This window comes from Thunnus albacares, chromosome 2, assembly GCF_914725855.1.
Source record: "Thunnus albacares chromosome 2, fThuAlb1.1, whole genome shotgun sequence".
NCBI classification, from domain to species: Eukaryota; Metazoa; Chordata; class Actinopteri; order Scombriformes; family Scombridae; genus Thunnus; species Thunnus albacares.
The window spans coordinates 32,621,271-32,644,181 of record NC_058107.1 but is presented as its reverse complement, the minus strand read 5'-3'; the positions used below and the strand labels follow the sequence as shown (position 1 = coordinate 32,644,181).

The 22,911-nt window shown below is 37.9% G+C and overlaps 1 protein-coding gene across 2 annotated transcripts in view; it reads right to left on the bottom strand.

Annotated features, from left to right (window-relative positions):
- Positions 1–423: 423 nt before the first annotated feature.
- LOC122966921 (phospholipid-transporting ATPase ID-like) overlaps positions 424–22,911 on the bottom strand; it is a 50,816-nt gene continuing 28,328 nt past the window's right edge. Inside the window, exons 6-28 of one of the 2 annotated variants that reach the window (XM_044331275.1) lie at positions 20,031–20,092; positions 17,910–17,982; positions 17,296–17,366; positions 16,835–16,917; positions 16,584–16,742; positions 16,298–16,386; positions 15,283–15,476; positions 14,929–15,137; positions 14,190–14,233; positions 13,252–13,417; positions 12,797–12,985; positions 12,552–12,667; positions 11,217–11,381; positions 10,985–11,096; positions 10,078–10,183; positions 9,815–9,956; positions 9,111–9,294; positions 8,026–8,249; positions 7,192–7,275; positions 6,799–7,044; positions 6,542–6,680; positions 4,502–4,632; positions 424–4,143 (exon numbers count right to left, since the gene is read on the bottom strand). In XM_044331275.1, the coding sequence (XP_044187210.1) occupies positions 3,820–4,143; positions 4,502–4,632; positions 6,542–6,680; positions 6,799–7,044; positions 7,192–7,275; positions 8,026–8,249; positions 9,111–9,294; positions 9,815–9,956; positions 10,078–10,183; positions 10,985–11,096; positions 11,217–11,381; positions 12,552–12,667; positions 12,797–12,985; positions 13,252–13,417; positions 14,190–14,233; positions 14,929–15,137; positions 15,283–15,476; positions 16,298–16,386; positions 16,584–16,742; positions 16,835–16,917; positions 17,296–17,366; positions 17,910–17,982; positions 20,031–20,092 (3,312 nt within the window). In that variant the 3' untranslated portion in view covers positions 424–3,819. The remainder of the gene's footprint in view (positions 4,144–4,501; positions 4,633–6,541; positions 6,681–6,798; positions 7,045–7,191; positions 7,276–8,025; positions 8,250–9,110; positions 9,295–9,814; positions 9,957–10,077; positions 10,184–10,984; positions 11,097–11,216; positions 11,382–12,551; positions 12,668–12,796; positions 12,986–13,251; positions 13,418–14,189; positions 14,234–14,928; positions 15,138–15,282; positions 15,477–16,297; positions 16,387–16,583; positions 16,743–16,834; positions 16,918–17,295; positions 17,367–17,909; positions 17,983–20,030; positions 20,093–22,911) is intronic. The other variant, XM_044331281.1, reaches the window with a different exon arrangement.

Sequence of the window (22,911 nt, the reverse complement as noted above, 5' to 3'; positions counted from 1 at the left end):
ACTTCTACTTCTACTGGCATAGATTTTTATATAGATAATTGGTTTTAAGTCTGCTTGAGCGGTTTGTTGCTTAACTGAAATGAGCACAGGCTGCGATAATGAACAGATATCTTTCCAACTGAGCATTTTTTGGGGGAAAAAGTGGAAATTTTAGATCTGCTGCACCTTTGAAGCATTATCAAAACATAAAATATGTAACTGAACCTCCTTATATGATGAAAACCCTCAGCTTTGTCAAACTTCGGAGGAGCCTTTCATGACGTATTAACTATAATCACATTTTTGTTTTCTCATTACCAGATAAAATAGAATTACGTTCAGCTGTGTACAATAACAGATGAACTCCAAATGCTTTAAGATCTAGCAAATTGCACATTCTTCATGGAAAGAAATAAAACTGCGTTAAAAAAAAGACATGTCATGTTCATCGTTTATATCTTTTTATTGCAGTAAAAACTTTGTAAAGTAGAAAATTATACAAAATGGTTATCAGAGTGAGCAGTGCTAAAAATCCCTAGATTTTTTTTTGTCATGTTTAACAATTGGTCATCAAGAAGTTTGCTAAATCCCTTATGTCTTCAGGGCTGGAGATATAATGAGAGCAATATATTGATACATATCAAAAGTTATCGTTATGGCTGCATTTTGTTCTGGAAAAGGAATATTAAACTTTAAATACAGCCATGGATGATACAGATTTAGAAAATAAACTGTAACGGGGCCACTTACAGTTGAGCATGTAGTGAATGTTTCTTCTGACATATTTGAGCATTTTATTTCTATACAGAACACATCACAGTAAACAGTAAATGTGTCTTTGTGTTGTCAGTGGTGTAAAGCAGCTTCACCACAAAATATCCAGCATCAGATTCTGTTTCAACAGTTTTACTACAGAGTAAACTACGACACACTAAATCATCAAAAATCTTTGGTTCAACATCGACACTCGGTACATTCAATGCTGGGTAACAGCTGTCTGAATAACGTTGTTGTAACAGATGTTCAGATCTAAACATAATGAAGTCAAACCATCCGTCACCCTTCTTACTGGTTTAAAGTCAGCTGTCGATGAAAAACTGACAATTGAATAAAACCTTAAAACTTTCACACACCAAATAATAAATTAAAGACTGATCCCAGACTTGCAGAAACCATACAGAATCAACTGACATGAAATTTTATAATGTATAAAAGAACACGTTGTGTATGTTTCATAACCTAAAAAAACAATGCTAGTCCTTAACTAGGTTAGAAATTGTACAGATTTCCTTCTCTTTTAACATTAAGGCGACTTCTGTGTTTTTAAAAATCATATTTTCAGAAAGCTGATACAACAGTCACACAGAAAGATGTCAAAGGCAAGTCAGATAACAGCTAACATATAAAGCATTTTACATTCTTGATTAGACATACTGCTTACCATCAAGCTGTCAGATATACACTAACAAGCCTGTTGAGAGAGCAAATACATGAAATTTTTACTAAGCTTGGTGTGATGTAATATCTGATTAACTGATATAAAATAAGGTATGAATCATTATGATTTAATCAAGGCAATTAAGAGTCCATAAAAATTGTCTAAGCAGTGTTTTTAGGCCCTGTTCATAGGAGGCACTAAAATGTGTCCTGTGTGATTTAATCACAAGTGGTCAGCTTTGAAAGCGAGTGCAAATGCACCAAAAACAGAACTAAAGAGGATGAACGGCGATCAGATCGCTCTAGCCATGACAAAAGCTATTCAGGGACAATGTGACACACAGCAGTAAAGGATCTTCCAGTCAGTTTTGTAGCGTGTGTACAGTACGATGAATCTCCCAGACACGGGTAGATATGGTTGATTATCCTGTGCTCAACAACTTGGATTAAAGATTAGTCACTACCAAGCTAACACAGTTCACCTCGCTTTTTCTCTTTTGTTGGTTTCCCAGTAATCACAGACAAAATCAAACATCAGCGGGGATGCTAAATCTGGTCTGAAGTGGTCCCTTAGGACAGTTTGACAGTCTTTGTCTGGTTCCCGTATTGAAATACAATAAATCTGAACTGGATCTGGACATGATCTGAATACATGCACGTACAGTTTAATACAGGAGGCTTGAACGGGGCCTTTAGACTCTCAGTTGTGATAATTAGAAAATGTAAACCCTAGACCTTAACACATTTTAAACATTTCTTGATTCTATAAAGCTGCACTGTAGAAGATTTGGTACTACTCTGTGAAAAGGCATACTTTATAAAATGTTTATTATTCATTACTTATGACTCAATCAATGTTAATTAATCGACAGATCAGAAATAAGCCAATAGAAAGATAAACTTTTGGATTTGCCAGGTTGTGAGAAATTCCTTTGTCTGGTTTCTTTCCAAAGTCCAAAGACATGCAGGTCGGGTTAACTGGCGACTACATTGCCTATATGTATGAACAGTCATCTGTGTATAAGATAGGTGTCAGCCCTGTGATAGACTGACAACCTGTCCAGGGTGCACCCCACCTTCCACCCAGTACACCCAATTAGGATCCATTCAATGAGTATAGATAGATAATGTATATCCTCCTCCAGCATAACTTGCTCCTAGTACTTTAATTTATCATACAGGAAAACTAACCCTTTAGACATGCTGGTCACTTGCAGTTCTTATAATAAATAGTTTTAATATTATTAGTAGCAGTGCAGTTAAGAACAGGTTATTTAATTGCCTACGTGATGGATTAATGTAATGCACGACATCTTTTATTAATTACTGTTAATTATATCTGTAAGCCTGGTGTGAAAAACAAAAACTCACTTTCTAAGAAGCCATCAAGTCTGCTGTAATGAATAAAGGATTATAGGTTTATATAGATTATAATAACTTGTCAATACGCAATGAAGAGCTATCAAAAAAGACAGAGCAAAGTTTTGCTAGAAGAGGATATACATCCACAAAAGGGAGCTTTCACAACGTGGCAGTCCAAAATGCCCCCCCCCCCCCCCTCATAATTTTATTTCTGTAATACATATAAAAAACCTATTACCATTACTACAATTTATAAACCCTTGAAGTGTTAAACATGTCTAATTAAACAGTGGTACTGAAGATTGTAATTTGAATAACCCCGTCTTTTAAGTGCCATTGAGAAGAAGAATATTTTGTGAGAGCAGTTTACTGACGACACATTTATAATTCTTTCATACTTGATTATTTCTCACGGCTACATGACACTGCCAAAGTGCTATCTGCTTATACAGCTTTCAAGATAGGAAAATACAATGTTTTAAAAAGACACTAAAGGTACAAAACTAAAATATTTTTTCTGGAACATGGCTTTGCTGGTTATATCCTCTGTACATGTTCCTGCTGTGCATCTTGACTCCCAGCGTGAAGAAAGTCTGGGCCGTCTGTAAACATGATGACACTCTGTCCTCCTCTTGACACGAACGTGTTTCCCTTTATATCTGAAAACGACTGACCCTGTCACTGTTTCTGGGGTCAGGAAGATTTCATTTTCTTTGCCCATCTGTCATGTTTTACATGTTTTACATTAACATTCATGATTATGGAGAGTAATCCATACACACACCAGAAGGGGCTACACATTATGTGGTAGTTCCCTTTGGTAAAGAATGCTTGGAGGAAAAGTCATGTATGTGTAAGAAACTGACCATGAAAAATCTTTGATAGGAAATTCTCTGGAAAGTCTGAGCAAAGACATACAAACGGGAGCTTTAAACACCTTTGAGTCCAGTGACTCTTAGCTCTCCAGTTGATATGTCATCCCTGCTCCCAGATCTTCTCCACTAGTCCTCCTGACGCTGTCCTAAATTAACCTGCTGTTTGTCAGAGGGCAGGATCTTTGATAGTTCTGTACATCTGCAGCGAGGTCACCACCACATCCTGCACCTTGACATTCTGGGGGCGTCCCGTCGGGCTGTATCCAGCTGATCGTCCCATAGGACTGAAGCCTGTGGTGGTGCGACCCGTGAAACCTGAAGAACGTGACACAGCGGGACGCCGCAGGAATCGGCCTGACGTCACCAGGTCCCCGTAGCCCTGCGCGTGCGAAAACGCGTAACCTGATCTTCGGGTGCTGGTGCGGCGGATGCGGAGGGGCCGGGATGGAGGCGGAATTTTTGCTTTGGCCTGTCTCACCTTAAACATCACCTGGAAAGTTTGGAAAATGGTGGCAAAGTCAAAATGTTGGATAGAGACACATGTATCCAAAAACTTGCTGCCACATTTTGGGAAACATTTGGTAATTGTTGGGTCTACAAGAAGCAACTACAGAAGCTGACTTTACTCCACATCTACTCTACTGCTGTCGGATTTTTCTTGAAATCAAACAGGAGACTTGGGTGGTTTAGGTGGAAAAAAACACACAAAAAGCTCTATTTTGAATTTGACAAATCCAAAATGGAGCTGTGAGTTTTTTTTCCTGACCAGTTCTTATACAACAAGTGCAGCAGGATGTCTTCAAGCATTCAGAGTAAAGGTGGTAAGAGAAGAATAGTTCCATCTGTACCTTGTCGTTGATGGTGGGATAGAGCTGAATCAACAGGAAGCGATAGGTGACCACAGGAAGGACACACAGGAAGGATGTGAGGAAGATCGTGAGCCAAACATTCGGTTGGTTCAGAGAGTTCCGCGCTGTGCCTGAATAAAGACACACATGCGGTATAAAAGTTTGTATCTGTACACTTGTGATGATCATCTAAACATTTATGGACTCCTAACTATCAAACCTTAATTGCTACATACAGTTGTCTCATCACAGGGGTAACATCATATTTATTCTATTTGTTATTTCCAAAAACTCCTATTTCATCATACCTCCAACAATGTAATAATAACAATAACTTGTAGAGCATATTTCATACATACAAGCTACTCACAATGCTTTACAGCAAATTATATATATATATATATATATATATATATGTATGCTGTATATACAATATATTGAAAACATTTAAACAAATGAAGTAAAAGGCGGCAAACAAAACATCAAAATACAAATGAAATATAATGAGAAAAAGAATAGGAATACAATTTAAAATAAGATAAAATAAAAGTAACGTAAATATAATGTCATCTACAACCTACTTATTGTCACTATGGTGACAGCGTGATGAGGAGGATGAGAGACATTCTAAGATACTGTTTCAGTTCCTACGACTCATTTACATTGGTTAATAAATGTTGCAAAGAGTTTCAAGACTTTAAATGAATTTGAATTTGGTGGCTGTCAAACTGCTGTCAAATACAATAGTAAATTCAAATCCAGTCATTGCTTCAGGTGGAGGCAGATGGAAGAGGTTTATGGAGGCAAATAGGCATGACGTTTACCTTTAGAAATTTAAATTCATGTGTTTGATTAGAACTTATATTCAGGTGGACTAAAATAACTCATTGCTAGTTCTTGTACAATACCTGAGTTTCAATATATATATATATATATATATATATATATATATATATATATATATATATATAACACAAAGCAGATGGTAAATACAGTCTAAATTTAGCAAAATTATTATTTAATTCAGGAAATATCTCTTCAAAGAATGAGCAAGCTAAACTATTCTAAACTAATGTTTTAGGTATTTGGGTTTTCAGGTTCAGTAACCAGCTCTGCAGTATCGCATCACCTTGAAGACAAACTAAAGGGGGTGGTGTATTCGAGGAGGCGGCGAATGAAGCTATGCAAAATAATTCAGATCGTCTGGCCAAACACTGCAGTGATGAAAGCTAAGTAAGGTGATTTTGTTTTGGTTGTTACAGATATTTTTCCTGTGCAAACACACCAAGTCAGGCAGTATAAACATACTCATTTAAATGATACTATCAGCCTCACTCTGAAATAACTTTATAAAAAAAAGAAAAGAGTACGTGCAGGTAGACGCTTGCTAATGCACATAGAATTTATTTAAAGGATGGGTTCACAGTTTTTCAAGTCTGTCTTAAAACAACAGTCAGGAGCCCAAATGAACATTGAAACAGGTTTTCTTGCTGTAATCATTCCTCCTGTTCATACTGATCATTAGAGGATTCCTTCATAATGCACTTACTATGTCAGTGATGGGAGACAAAATCCACAGTCCTCCTTCTGTGCAAAAGTTTGTTTAAAAGTTTATCTGAAGCTAATATGAAGCTTCAGCCGTCCAAATGAGTCAAATCAAGTAGATATCTTTCAGCGTTACAGTCTTTTTAGTGCCAAAGTCCCTCTTTTTGTTACTATACTTCTACCGAAGCTCAACAGGGAAACACAAAGAGTGAATTTTAAGCTCAAAAGACTGTAAATGTGGCAGATATCCACTTGATATGACTAACTCAACCCTCATCACTTACATTGAGAGCACATTTGAAGGGGATCTTGTAATAGCCAGTATGAACAGGAGGAATAATTACAGCGGGGAAAACCTCTCAGTATTCATATCACCACCTGACTGTCGTTTTAAGACAGAGTTGAAAAATTGTGTAACTATCCTTTAAAGTGACTTCACTGATCTGCGGCCACCAGCCCAAAGCCGTGTCTGTTTGGCAAGAGCTCATCACTCACCTATGAAAGGGAAAGCTGACGGAAACATGAGAAACATGCCGTTACTGTACATGGTGAAGGTGACAGCAAAGTACATGACCAGGCTCCCCAAAACGAAGAACGTGTTAACCGCCGTCCAGTAGGACATCTCCAACCCTAACTAAAGACAGAGAGAGGAAACATGTTTTGAAAAATTATAATTCTAGTTATTCTAAGCCTGGTGAGAAACATCAGGAAATGTCGCAGACAGTGTTAATGGAAAGATTAGTTCTCCATACCTGCATGCTGACGGCGAAGAGCAGGCAGGTCTGGGTGAGGAGGGCGAAGGACTGGTAGTCGGCGGCATCCTTCCCGTCATCCCTCACTGTGTCATGCATGGCAGCGTAGGGGATGAAGAAGAGCACCAAGGAGCTGTAACCGCTGTGGAGGGCACACTTGAAGAAGGCCGTCTTACTGAAGTACTGGTTGAGTTGACCCGGGATGTAGAGCTGAGGGTGCTGGAAACTCCACTTGTCATTCACATCCTGACCAGCAGGGGGAGACAAAGAGTAAAGTGAGTTTTTGTTTATTCCACTCAGTCTTGTATCTCTCTTATTACTTGTCTGTCTCTAATAAAAATACACAAAAAAGTACACAACTGTACACTTTACAAACACAGATCAAACTGTTACCTGATCAAACAGACTCATTCCCAGCACAGGTAATGCTGTATACACCAGATTGTAGAGTGTTATGAACCACTCGTCATACACCGTCTGAAAAGCAAAGTCGAAAACAAAAGAGAATCTTTGAATAACTTCTTTATACTTAATTCTCGAATTCAGTTCAGTTTTGTAAAATCAGACATGATCATTATGTCATAATCATTATGATAATTAATCTTTGTTATCTGGTTATTACATTCTGTGGAGCTTCATACGGCTGCTTTGAAGTTTTTTTTTCTTTTTCATATATGATCATTGTTTTCCTTTATTATTATTTTTTTGTTTTCACATTTTTTATAGAAAAAAAATCTCTTTTATTAATGAATGTTATGTATATGTAATGTATATTTTCTCTTTTTTTAAAATTTTGTTGCAGGTCCTGTTTTTGCTTTTATAACATTTGTTTAAGTGTTAATAATAAATTTCCTGTATTTTTACCTGTAATTCTTGTATTGCTTTTTTCTTAACATTTCCCCCTCATCCTTCCTCCCACCACTCCCTTCTTTTTACATTTTTTAAAACTTTTTAAAATATATTTAACATTGCAAATCAATGTGAAAAGCAAAATAGGATGCAGCTCAGAAGGTACGGACCTAAAAACAAAACAATTACAGCAGTACAAATATGCAGACTACGATAGACTGACCACAGATTGACTGTACAGTAAATTAATAGAAGGACTGTGTTTGTTATACTCTTGTATGTTGCCATAGTCTTATGAGCTCCTCTGTTTTCTCTGTCCTCATCCTCATCCACCTTCATCTCCCATCTCCCTCACTCCCCATCTCTTTACTCTCTCACCTGGGCGGAGAAGCCGCAGAAGAAGGCGTACCAGAAGTGGACAAAGGTGAAGGTGAAGTTCTTGTAGAAGAAGTAGCGCAGGAACTTGCACATGCGCAGGTAGGACCAGCGGCCATGCACCAGCAGGAGGCGCTCCAGAAAGCGGAACTGGGCGAAGGAGTAGTCGCTGGACAGCACTGCTTGCATGCCCTCCTGACCTGAGATGCCCACACCTATGTGGGCCACTGGGTAGACAGGAAGTGATGAAGAAGAAAAGGGGGTTTGTATTTCTCTTCATCCAAACACACATATGATATAATGATGTGAGTGTTTATTCCTGAGTTCCTGAGAGCATTATGACAAATTTTATAGAAATTCAAGTCTTTACAAGAGTGTTAAAATCACTCTTCTCTGGTTGTAGGTTTCAGGTAACCGTAGGCCTAATTCAACATAAAGGCGCATCAATTGATTTTTGTCCACTAGGGGGCAGAAATAAAGCACAAAAGCAGTTGTTGTGATGTTGTAACTATTGCAGCCCCCTAGACATCAAGGATTTGAATTATCAGATGAGAATCCTCTGAGTCCATTCACATTTTGTTGGTCACTGCCTTTTTGTTAGCTATGTCATTGTATACAGAGTAATGCAGGGTGACAGCACAGTTAACTTTTACAGAGCTGGATTGTACTGTAACAGGGTGGAGGCATGAATTATATTTCTCATAATTGTAGGTCAGTTGTATTGAAGAAAGAAACATCAGTAATAATGTTAAATACAAAAAACGTGTATAAATAAGAAGATGCCTGAAACACAAGCACATGACAAATTAAAATGCCTCTAAGTTGAGTCAACCGTGAATATCCTGAGTCAGGTACAGCTCTAGTTGTAACATTGTGGCTCATTTGTTACTTGTGTATTTACACATCCAGCAGACACAGACACAGAGCAGAGCAACAGTCATTTGGAGTTGTGTTTCTGGCCCTCTGACAACTATATTCACTCTCCTTTTAGCTCTGCTTTGGTCTTTACCAACTAATAAGAAAAATATCTGGCCCTTTTGCTGCTAGATGTTTTTTTTTTCCCCAGGAGTTTATCTCTCTGATGGTACCTTTAATCATGCTGACGTCATTGGCTCCATCTCCTATGGCCAGTGTGACTGCCTGCTTGTACTTCTTGACCAACTCCACCACCTGAGCCTTCTGCAGGGGGGTGACTCTGCAGCAGATCACCGCCTTGCACATACACGCCGTCCTCAGGAACTCCAGCTCCATGCTGCACTCCAAGGCGTATGCCTGAGGGACCATGAGGGGGAAAATTGATTAAAAAATTAGGCAAGGCTGGAATTACGCAGAGGCTTAGATTTCCATATTGTTTAAATACCATTAGGATGTAATAAACAGGCACAACATGAGCTTAGAAGTGACAGGTGGTGATGACATTTATTTTAAGGTGGTACTGATAATTCCTTCATGATTTAATAAAAGCAGGGATACTCTTGCACCCTTGGACACTTGAATAACTGATTATATCACAGATACACCTGAAAGAGAGGTCCCAAATTCTCCAAATGTGTCATAAAAACAAACTAATTATGTCTTTATTAGATACTCTGATGGACTTTAAGAAGAATTTAGTTTCCACAAAAAATTAAGGTATGTTCCATCCATATTATGTAATCTTTAATGATGTTTTAAGGTTTTTATGATATTCAACGTCAAAATATCACTTTTTCACCCTCATTTTAAGTAATAAGCAAGTCACGAAGGATATAGACAGTGTGAGTAGCAATTGAAAAAACTTCTTTTGACGTACCAGACTGTGTCCGTTGATAACCAGGCCGTACTCTCCATTTACCACCTCGTCTCTGACCACTTTCACACCTTTACCCCAAGTCCTCTCTTGCAGAAACGCTAGATCCTCTAGTGCATCTGGTTTCATGGAGGTTCGTGCATTTCTGCTCCACAAGAAAATAAATATGTGCAGGTATAATTAAATGTTTAATTATCAACTTGTGAAAAAGACTATTACTGAACTACTAATGTTTAGTCTGATGAGTTCTGAAAACTTCCTCTGACCTCAGTTCCTGTCTGACGTCTTCAGGTGAGTTGCCCGAGATGACGAAGACCTCGTTCATCTCCTCCCGCAGTAAGTTACATGAGTAACCGATGTTTTCTGCAGTTTCTGTGGCACAAATAATCAAAATTAGTGAGACAACAGCCACAGATATGAAGTGCATAAGTCATGTAAGTAGAGAGAAGGACAAAAGTCTTCAACTGACATAAATCTGGTTTAAATTCTTTGTGCACTTCTAATACTTAAAAGGAAAGGTCTAGGTCTCATTTTGTAGTTTTGACCTTCATTCCTATTGGTAATAAGTTAATTGGTTAATTGGACTTCACAGAAAAGAAGTCAGGCACAAGCGTTCAGACAGGTTTTGAAAATAATTTTGCCAAACTTTGTAATAGAAACAAAGGCAAATGTTAATCATTGCTCACAGTTTACAGAATGACGTACTGGTTCAACTCTGATCTACCATACTTAGGATTTGCATAATTACAAATATTTCAGATGCATGTAATTTTATCTCAAAATAAAGCGATTTAAAGTGATTTTGCTTGTCTGATGATGAATGTTTCTTATTCTCAGGTCTCAATCTCAGTGAGACTACCTGATTAAATAAAGATTAAATTAAAAAAAAAAGTAAATAAAAGGTTGGCTGTTAAACTGTTGGCTTGGTTACAACCTGTCTGACACTCATGTTTTTGCTCCGTCTGACTTTGTTGTATTGACGTCACTGTGTTCCCAGATCTCAGTCATAAGAGAGAAATTAAACTTCATAATTATAATGTAATTAACTGGAGTTACTAGAATGTCTACGTGCTGAAAAAAGTACATTTATTGCTAAAGATAAAACTGAATTACTGCACATGACAGGTCAGAATGATAATACGTCCTCAGACTGGTTGTATTGAGATAACGTACCTTGCTTGTCACCTGTTAAAACCCAGATTTTGATGTCGGCTTTGGACAGCTGCTCAATAGTCTGAGGTACTCCGTCCTGTAACTTGTCTTCTATGGCTGTTGCCCCTAGCAACTGGACACACACATTCAGATATATCACCAACATGCTGTGTCTCATGGGACTTGCAAATTTCTTACAGTCTGTGCTTTATTGAAATATGATTTTTTTTTTCTCCTTGTTATTTTTACTTACCAGTAGATCTTTCTCAATCTCCTCGTACAGTTGTTCTAGTTTGTCCTCTCGGTCGTCCAGTGCAGTGCTGGCCTCATGATGCCTCTGTTTCCACTGACTGAAATACTCCTCATCCAGATCCTTATAGGCTAGGACCAGTGTCCGCAGGCCCTCTCCTGCAAACTCCTGCATAGCAACATGCACATACATAATGTGTACAGGCATAACACATACATTTACATTTACACATACTGTAGATATAACAAAAGCATCCTGAAAGGACTGACACACACACACACACACACACACACATACAAGCTGATGGTATCTGTATATATAACAGGACTTAAACTAATGCACTCTGCTGTGTAAATTCAAACTGATCTAGGCAAATGCACAGTGGAGGCGAAGAACAGATGATAAATGGACTGTTTATCTTTTGTGCAACAAGACCTAAACAAGAGAGAACAGAAAGAAAAGGAAAATTAAAAGCAGGTGCAGTAGAAAAAAAAATCACAAGAGAAGAAGAGAAAGCAGAGATAGAAATACTCTCTAGAGCACCAAATGTATTAATCCACAGTTGAAAACAGTCACCAACAAATGCACTATTTTTTAATAACAAAATGATGTATTTGTAACCTGTTTTTGAATATAAATGATTTTAGTAGGAACTAATAGGTTTGGGGCTGAGAGTTATAGACATGTAAGGAAGTCAGGAAGTACTGAAAGAGCACTCCATGGCTCCAGCATAAATGTCTGAGCTTTTGTATCCAAAATCTACCTCAGAAACCTGCAACAAAACTCTCCTTGCAGTCCCCTGCTCTCATCTTTTTAAACTAAAGGAGCAATTTGGAAGAGACTCCCTGTTGAAGTTTGTCCTGCTACCTCTAAATATCTACTTCTACTCAAAACATACTTTTCTAAACTTGCATTTCAGCATTAAGTTATCTCTCTGTCATCTGTATTTATTAAACTCTTGATTAATTTTGGTCATTTTAGATCAAACCTCTGTTTCTTGTTTTTCTCTTGGAAGCAGTTTGTAACTTTGTTTTGAAACATGCTTGTTAAGCTCCGAGCCAGGAAAATCAATTATTTATTAGGTTTTTGGATGATCCCCCTGTGGACCACATTCAATGTTATGTCCACAGCTGGACGGGGGTTCATGCACATTAGGATGCATCTGTCAACAAACACAAACACACTTGACATAATGAAAGAAGCAGAAGGCAGGCACGCACAAACATCTACCACAAAAGCAGAAAAACAGCATAAGAAGCATCTCAAACATAACATTGTCCTGTTTCTCTCCTTAGAGAAACACACACTTCCGTACATGCACACTGAAATATTACTGACGTTAAGGTGCTCAGTGGTGACGTCCATCAGCTTGCTGCAGGACTGATGCAGCCTCTCATAGATGATGGTGTCTGCTCCTTTACAGTAGAGACATAGCTTTCCCTCTGGACTCCGAACTGATCAAAAAATACAGTTTTGTCAAAACAAAAATAGTAAGAAGAAGGTCATAGTTTGGTTCAGCAGTATAATAAACTCAGGTCACTGCAGTCTCTATGATTTCACAACAATTCTAATAGATTATTTACCTATGACGGACATCCTCTTGCGGACATTGTTGAAATCCAGGATGGCCAACAGTTCGTAGCTGTGTGGCTGTCCCATTTCCATGATGGAAACGCTGTCCGGCGTACGCGAGCGGAAGACAAATCCAAAGTTTCTGGCTGCTGTTACCAATGCTCCCTCATCTGGAGACTGGGCCTGGTAGAAAAGTTCACCTGGAGGAGCAATGAGGTATTTTTTTGTCACTGGAGAACGAGAAATCCTTCTACTGGGTCTAGTTTGTGTTGTGAAAACCTTCTCTTGTTTTCTGTCCTTCATGTCACTCTCTATTTGTAGATGTTTGTAGATTCTCTTTTACACAAACAAAACCAATAAAAACTTATTGACCAACCTATCAACTTGTGCTTTTAGTGGCATGAGATTGACCTTAATCTCTGTACAGTCAATGTTTCACTCGCAGATGCACTTCATCTCTTCTCACCTTCTTTCTTCTCCTCGGCCATGACGGTGTGGCAGAGGGCCAGCAGTCTGAAGAAGGCGTGGACCTCGGGGTTCTCCAGCTTCACCGCCTCCACCAGGGCGTGGTCGTGGAATGCGAAGCGATGGTCGGCCAGCGGGTTGAAGGAGAAATCTACCGTCTCTGTATTCTGGCGAGAGGAAGAGAAGAAGACAAGGGAAGTGAAATAAAGCCATTTGTCAGCTGACCCTGATCTCTGTCTGATTAGATCTTCATAACAGAAGCCTGGCACACCAAACACCATGAACACCAAAATGTTGGAAGACAAGAAGACCAAGATGTTCAAAATACCCTTCAAAAGGCAAAATTTTGTAATTAACATAATGATCTGCCTGATTTTTTTCAAGGAATGTCAGAAACCCTTTTTCATTATTGTGTCATCTGATTGTGAAATCAAGTCTAGACCACATGAGTTTAAACCTTAATTACACGAGAAAAATTTACAATGGCTCCTCAATGATTCATGACAGTATCTGTTTTTAGTTTAAATATCTGTGGTGTTGGACTAATTCATAGAGTGAAAGAAAATAAAGGACCAGTGTTGTAATCTAAGAGGAAAGCAATGGAGCAAAATGAACAACATACTTAAAATCCCAGAGACTGTTTGTTCAATACTTAAAATGACCCGTGTGTATGTTAAGCAGTAAAGCAGCAAATGGGTAAGAGGCCGGGCTGAGTGGATAAGAATATAAACATCCTGACTTCATGGCCAGAGAAAAGTCAACAGTTTCTGACTTTCTTTCAACTATGATCTTCCCATAACCTGAACCAAATAGTTTTAGTTGTCTGTATTTGGATAAAATATTTGTTGGTGTGATTTCGTCCTACTGACGGGGACATCATATCAGCGAATTGTGGTTTAGGTATGACACCTGAATTTGCATCCCGACAGTCCGACTCACCTCAGTAATTTCTACTCTTTGGCCTGTGTAGTCGTACACATCCCCTGAAAAGAAGAAGAAGAAAATAGATCAAACTCAGAGGTGCTGTATGTACAGTCTAAAATAGAGCTGGAGGGATTGGTTGATTAGTTGCCAACTATTAAATCAATCGTCAACCATTTTGATAATCGATTGATCGTTTTGAGTCATTTCTTAAGAAAAAAATTCCCAAATTCTCTTATTCCAGCTTCTCAAATGTGAATGTTTTCTGGTTTCTTTAGCCCTCTGTGACAGTAAACTGAATAACTTTGGCTTGAGGACAAAACAAGACATTTGAGGCTGTCATCTTGGGCTTTAGGGAACAGTGGTCAACATTTTTCACAACTTTTTGGCATTTTATGGACTGAACAACTAATTGATTAATAGAGGAAATAATCAACAGATGAATGGATAATGAAAATAATTGTTAGTTACAGCCCTAGACTAAAACTTTAAGAATCATAAACACCAGCCAATGTGAACAAACCTGACGAAATAAGACCTTAAGAAACAGTCTAACAGCTTTTAGTGTCTCTTTTGCTAATTGAGTAAAATGTTTACTGTCTTCTTTATTTTTTTAGATCTTAAAGAACCATCAAGTCTCTACAGTTACTGGTCCACAATCTGATGCCCTGAGATTTACTGAACCTGAAACCTGAACTTAACTGCAGAAGACATTCAAGTCAGTCGGAAAGGTGCATGAAAACATCTTGAACCTTACCGTACAATTTGCCGTTGATGGAGCACTTGTTGAAGGTCATGATATTCTGGGTGAGTGTCCCCGTTTTGTCACTGAAGATGTACTTGATTTGGCCAAGCTCTTCATTCAGCGTGGTGGTACGAGCCTCGGCAGGAGTGTCGCTGCGAGCGTGGTACATCTTCCTGTCCCATTCGATGTAGAAGCTGTTCCCCAACCGAATGATCTCCACGCTGCAGAGAGATGGTGGATACAGGAATTGAGAAAAGGCGGATCTTGTTATTTATACATTTTGTTGACTTTATTCTATTTTTGATATCATTTGAAGCCTTACACCCAAGTTTTGTATCTAATTAAATAAATATCATCTTCACAAACCTAACATAGAGAGAGATGGGCACCACGGTGTTGAGGATAATGACGTAGGACCAGAAAGTGAGAAAGGCAGAGAAGCCAGCATCGTTGTCGTCTTGCCTCGGCAGGAAGACTGTGAACTCTGAGCCCTCGTTCAGCTCCCAGAAGCAGTTTCCTATGGCCAGGATGGTGCACATGAAGGCCAGGAAACCGAAAATCTGCACAAAGAAGACAAAGAATTAAGCTAATGTAAATATACTGTTTCTACAGAAATACGCCTCATGAAAAACTGTCAAGAATGACTGGACAACAGAACCCCAACTTAGGTGAAAATTGATTTTATGTCCAAGTTAAAGGTGCAATCCAAATTTAAGTAAAAGATTCGCTCCACCACAAAACAATCTGCTATCACAACAATGTGTTTTTACACAAAAACACAATTAAATCCAATCTAATTAATGCTTGCTGATGGTGTTTAAGGTTTGTTAATTCAGAAATCTTCATGAACATGTTTCAAACAAGTGTACTTTCAATTATTATCAGCTGACAAATACAAAATGCAGATCTAAGTCAAACTCCTTAGTCATGTATGTGACTGTACATCACATTTATGTGGTAAAAAAGGACAAATTGTGCAAGATTTTTTAAAAGTTTGCAGAGAGTTCATGAAGTACATAATTTACATTGTCTGGAAACAAATGCAAATAAAGCAGGCTCATAATTTTAGGTTCATAATTTTACTGTTACTGCACTGCACCTCCCAGAAACTGTAACTCTAACTGAAACTGAAATTTCTGTAGGTGGCTCTCTTTCCTTTGTTTCTCCTGGGCACATTTAACACAATGAGAACTGAAATTTTTAAGAGATCTTGTCACAAGTTCCTCTTGTGTAATGACCTTATTCAGCTTTATGCACTGATTTCAAAGCTTCAGTAGCTACCCAACTGATGAATACAAATGTGCAGCTAACTTATTCACACATCTAATTAAAAAATACTATTTTTGAGATCACATGAAACAGAAAAACTTGGAGGGCTCACACAGAGGACTAGGACATTCATCAGGCGGTCTACACTGGTCCTCTTGAATGTGGTCTTCCCACAGTTCTGCATCAGCTTTGTCTCTGGACCTGCAAAAAGGGAACAGAAACAAGTAAGTCCTTAGTTACTCTTACATCTTAATCCTCTAAATAATTTGTAATTGTCTTAGTGTATTTTGAAGTGAGATAAGATTCATATCTGACTTTCATATGTTCTCTCTTACTAAGGTCACAAGGTTTACAGTTTACTGGTTCCTCAATAATGAAACATGAAACATCCTCCCCACCTCCAAACAGTACTAGTCCAAAGCACCACTCAGTGTTCCTCAGGGTGCAGCCTCGCAGCAGGATCTTCTCATTGTCCAGCGAATATTTCTGACCGGCGAAGGTTAGAGTTCCTGTGAAGCGGTCGAGGCGGTTGTTGGGGGGTTCGCAGCGTACCTCGCCTTGAAGGAGAGAAAGATGACGCAGCAGGTTTCAGATGCAGCTCGGAACAACAAAACCACAATTAAAACTCTCTCCGCGGCGCATGTCTTACCGTTGAAGTCTGCCAGTTTTTCGATATCATCTCCCAAGTCTCCCGTCACCGGCAGGGCCTGTCTCACCTTCAGGTTAGTCTCTCTGATGAAAGAGAAAAAGTAGAAGAAGAACAGGAGAGGGATGAGGAAGGGGGAGATGAAGGGGTGAGGAGAAAAAGGAGCAAGAGGAGGAAGAGAAAGCGGATTTGCAAGGAAATAAAGCAGATGTTTACAGAAGGAAGACGAAGAGAAAGAGGAGAAATGCCAGCAGGAAGAGGAGATGTCGGCCAAAAGACGTCATGAAACAGAGGACGACAAAGAGCAGTAAAAGTAGGAAAAGTATGTGGTCAGAGACGAGATACAACAAAAATGAGAGAATATAAATAACAGGGTGCATATCTGATGTTGCGTGATTTGTTTAAACGAGCTCACATCATGACCTCTCTCATACACAAACTTACCCACCCAAAAATAGACTTACCCATCCAGCTCTGCTGTCTCGATGTATACCAGGTTCAGTGGTTCACTGCTGGAGAGCAAGAGGAGGTCAGCCTGAAATGACACAAGAAAAGACTTATTTATTGCTGATACTTGTTGTTAGTTTAACATTTTTATAAACAAATCAAGTATGAGTGAAACAACCCTGAAACAGGCTCATACTTTGCATCAGATAATGAAAGAAACATAGTCTTCTAATTCAGCAAACTAGATATACAGATCAATGTCCATCATATTTAGGCATGGAAATCATATTGCTGTGATCAATAACATTGATAAATGCAGTTGTTTAATGGCAATAAAAAACAAGATCTGTAATCTACTAAAGTGTCTATGAAGAGAATCCCTGCAGGAATTCATTTCTGCTCTTTTGGCCATGAAACAAAAAATCAAAACCAGCTAAAAATCTTTATGAATTTTGCTGAAAACATTGTTGGATTACTTTCTCTGCACACACACAGTGACACGAAGGAGAATATAATCTGCTAATCCAAAGATCAGGAGTTAAAAACATAAGTAAATAAAATGAATCAAGGTGACAAATGAAATACAAAAGCACAAAAATGTAATGAAACACATTTTCTTCAGTTCACTCACTGTGACAAACTGGTTGTTTTCCAACTTGATGATGTCTCCCACTTGGACTTCCATCCATTTCTCGCTCCGTAGCCTGAGAATAGGACAAAGGTTGGTAAGTGGATGTTTGAGCCGTGTGCGTGAGTGTGTGTTTGGCATTCTTTTCCCTTTTCTTTGAGGTTTTTCAGGAAATAAACTGTCTGCGGGGACAGTGAATTAAAGCTGGACACCAGGGTCATCCCAATATTTCCTTGACTGCATGTTCCTGCCAGTTTCCTGTATTATCTGTTTCTGTCATTTCTGCCAATGTAAGTGAGGGGTATGAATCACCATTTTTCATACTTGGCTGGAATACACATTTGATGTTTTCCAGGGTTTTGCTGTTCAGTGTTTCAGCTCATGTTGTGGATCAAATTTGAGCAACAGCCATCGTTTGCTTCAGACTGTTTCTAGTTTGCTACTTTAGAGAATCATCAAACTTGCTTCGTAGTAAATCATTTGTTAATCTTTAAAATAAATACCTTTTACTCAGTACTTTTTAAATTGGCATCTTTACTGGTGTCAGTTTTGGTCACTTTTTCTGCACTGTTAAAGAAAGCAGAAATATGGTCACCACTTAGCGCTCTGTGATGGGCATTTGTTCTCTCAACTCTTATAGAACAGATGATTCATAGAGTAATTGAACAAAAAACAATCAGTTGACTTAGTTTTAAATCTCAAATGAAAATTTCCCCTTTTTCAGGACGCTCATACCAAACCTGCGTCAATGTTGCTGGAAATAAAATGTGATTCTTTTTATTGTAAAAAACTTGGATTATGTTCATGCCAAGTCTCAAGCGCTCCTGGCATGTACAACTAAAGCAGACATCAGGTCAACAGGAAGAAAACCCTACAGCCTACAGCCCTTCAGCTGCTTCCCGTGGTCTTAAACACACGGCACAGAGCTACTGCCCGGCAGCCAACGGGAGCCAACACAGGAGGAAAGTCGTTTTTTTATCTTGGGCACCATACAACTATAAAAAATACAGTCGATGCTTTGAGTGGTAATAAAATCTCCAATCTTGTTTTTCTATGTTGGTGTCTTTCTGTACCAACATACTGCAGTTTTACAGACAGGATCATTAATAAAGACATATTTACAGTAAGAATCTATAACGTTAATCAGGACATTTTCTTTATTGTGTTATTTTTGCACAGTGGTGCTGAAACAAATATCTGAACATTTATCATCTAAATATACCAAAAAATACTAAACTTTTATCTCTCCAGTTAATATCAGTACAGACAGGCATAAAGTTACCAGTGAGGACACTGAGTTTATGGGATTATGGGACCTTTGATGACCTGAAGTGGAGTTAATACAAATAGACACAATATACATATGGTGGGCTTTTTAAAAGCTGCTTATATCTCTATTTAATATTTCTTAATTTGGTATTAGGTAAATACGAAGTAAACGAAAACAATATAATCAAATTTACATTTTTTAAAGGATTTAGTAGTAGTATGTCAAGTTTGAGCGGGCTTTGAAACAGTCTTTAAACCATCACTTAGGTATAAAATTTACGCAAAATGAATTTGAAAAAAAATAGGTGTGTTGGGGAATTTGGATTTATGATCTCAGTGTTTAAAAAATCCTCAATACAGCCCTGATTTGGGATTTCTTTCAATGGTAAACAGACCAAGAGGGAGTCTTGGAATATATATATATATATATATATATATGTGTGTGTGTGTGTGTGTGTGTGTGTGTGTGTGTGTGTGTGTGTATATATGTATATGTACATGTATATGTATGTATATGTATGGGTATGTTGTATATTTGACCAATCTGTATATTCCTTCTATGCAAAATATTCTAAACTCTCTAGTTGAGCCACAGGAAGCAGCTGCAGGATGGTGGGGAGCGCTTGTTTTGTATCCTGTTTACCTGACGTCTGCTATTTAACATGTCAGGAATGTTTGATTTCTACTTTGTGCTTTATTTCACACTTAGAGCTGAAAAGCACACGTTACTGAAGAAGCTTTTGGAGCTTGTGAGGAATTTTGGGGGGATTTCTTTAAAAAAAAAAAGCAGAGGTAGAAGATTTCTAGGTTTGTTTGATTGACTAATATGTTTCGTACGCGCACACAGAAACTTACTTTCTATCAATGAGGACTTGGACTTTTCGGTTGTTGACTTGATTGTCACTCCTGTGGCGATTCTGCAAGGAAGGCAAACACACACACACACACACACACACACACACACACACACACACACACACACATATTGAAACAACATCTGTGTTGCCAATTCCAACTAAAAGAAACATGAAACAATCGAATTGATGTTATCAGTCAGCAACTCACAACCTAATGAGTTGGGAGCAGATATCACATGATGCTGGAGTTACCACATCAAAGGGGAACTCCCATCAAATGTATTTACTGAAACTGCACCTATTACCCTAACAGAAACTTGATTCGGTTTGACTGACGTAGTAAGAGCTCTTAGATTAAACTAATGTAGGTATATGGGAGTAGAGCTGCAACAATTAGTCATTAATTGATAAACTGATCGGCAGATTAGTTAATCTGCAACTATCCTGATGATGGAATTATCATTTTAATCATTTTTTAAAGAAAAATGCAAGAAATTAGCTGGTTTCAGCTTCTCAAAAGTGACAATTTAATACTCTACTTTGCCAAAAATGACAGTTGAGTGAATATATTTGTATTTTAAATTAACAAATTAAGACATCTGAAGACGTGACCTTTGACTCTGGAAAATTATATTGGTCATTTTCTCTATTTTCTGACATTTTATTGACCAAACAATTAATCAATTAATTGAGAAAATAATGAAAGTTAACTCTGAGCAGTTTGCCATTTTCAACTCTTTGATGAAATTGCTATTGTATTATGTGTTTTGAGGATTCTCCATCACGCAGGCCTAATATTGGTAGTTGGTGTCTGATATGATGCTCGTTTTGGTTTGAGACATTCGAGTGGCTGTGATATTCATGTGCAAATTATAGTAAATCAAATCCAAACCCTTCCTTCCTTCTCCTATTTTCACATTTTTTAAGCAATGTGTAACCCTCACATGCAAGAAAAAAAAAAGCATGGAAACAGTCTATTTAAAAGTGTTTTTTTTTAATAGTTTTTTTGATTGAGAAGAATCTGGGCTCAGTCCCTGATGGTTAACAGTCTAGCCAACGCCCCTGGAGCTTGCTAGCCAGAGAGTAAGCCATGGTGAGCTTGTAGCCTCAGTATGAGAGGAGTAGTAGGCCACAAGTGAGTTCACGTATTGATTGACAGCAATGATCTTGATCATGATCATCATCTCGTGGTCTTCTCATGAACGCAAATAAAGTTGCTTTTAATTTGACAAGCTTACATTATTAATTTCTAGTTGACATTGTGAGTGTATGTGATGTATTATGTATTATGTGTCCTGTGTGTTTTTTGCTTTGTACTGTTTGTTATTGTGCTGTTATAAGTTTTAATTGTGACCTGCCTAAGGGACTACTCTGATGCAGTACATCAAATGGTAACACTTATGTTTAACAGTGTACATGGTCCCAAATAATACAATACAACAGCTCCCGTCCCTGACTTTGGCCTTCTGTGACTGGTTAGAAGGGCGAGGCTCACTTAAAAACTCGAGAGGGGAATTTCTCTTCACTGCTGCCAGCCTATTCAATGAGCCTGGGACACAGAAGTCTTTGAAATCCCCTCTCCATATTAAGATATGCTTTGGAGCATATTTCAACAAAAAAAATATGTGAAAAAAAATTACAAACTGTAGCTTTAAGTTTCTGATCACACCTTTTTTCTGTGTGTGAGACAAAGAGTTGTGTTCACACTGAGATAAACAGTGCTAACAGGTGGTTTCCCCATTGTAATTAATAACAAACATAATGTTGAAATCTGTTGTTGATAATCTTTTTATAGTTTTATTACTTTCTGTATTACTTTCTATTGCTTTTATTACTTTTATTACTTTATTTCTTATCCATTACTTCCCTCTCTGAGGCAATTTTGAGGTGTTTACCTACCCCAGTGGACTACTTTTCCTTCTAAAGATGTCTCCATTCTTATATTAATTATTTATCCTCTTTTTCACATTTTGGAAGCAGCCTTGCTTTGTTCATTTCACACTTCCTTGTTGCTGTTTTTTTTGATGCAGAAGCCAAAGGTTGTAAGTCTAGACTGATCTGTCAAAGAACTGCCAGCGTGAAACTGCAGGAGAGAAGTGTTACATATAAGAGATGGTTAAAATTAAAAGAAAATTAACTTATGTCTTCCTGTAAAACCAGGATTTTGTTTTGGTTTTATATTCTACTTTTTGGCAGGGGATGATATTTTCACTTGTTACCTTATTTCACTTAATAGGACTCCAAAAATTAACTAGGAGCTGATCTATATGAAATCTGCTTGACTGAAAGGCAGCTTAAGTCAAGGAACAATAAATCTGAATTTGGTTGCCATCCTAATTTATGACAACAACAATAGTTTTGAACTTTTTTGGCATAAAACAAAAAATCTATATGCACTCCTTGTCATCAGTTGCATACATTATGTCTACTAGTTATGACCAAAGACTTTTGTTTCCATGTGCAAAGATTAGAGCAGAGTCTAAAAAATAAGCATGATTTTGTGCATAAATGTTTTTTTTCCGCTTTCCTCTTCTGTTAATCATCTTGCAAACCCTCAAATGTATCTTGGGACCCCTTTTGAGGATCACTAACCAAAATTAGGGAACCACTGAATTATATGATTACTGTGAAATGATTGGATTGCTCCAAAATCCACCACAAAAATCATCTTAATATCTTAATTGCAGAACCTATATCTCTGCACATAAAGTAATCTCATCAACATAATACAAGAAATATGAATAATCAGCTGTTGTTTTTGCCCTTTTCATGATTTTTTCATGATGTGACATTGCACAGGTTTTACAAAATACTCTTCCTGGATAGGCTGAGACACAAGAACGACATCTCTGCTACATTCCTACGTGACTGCAGTTCAG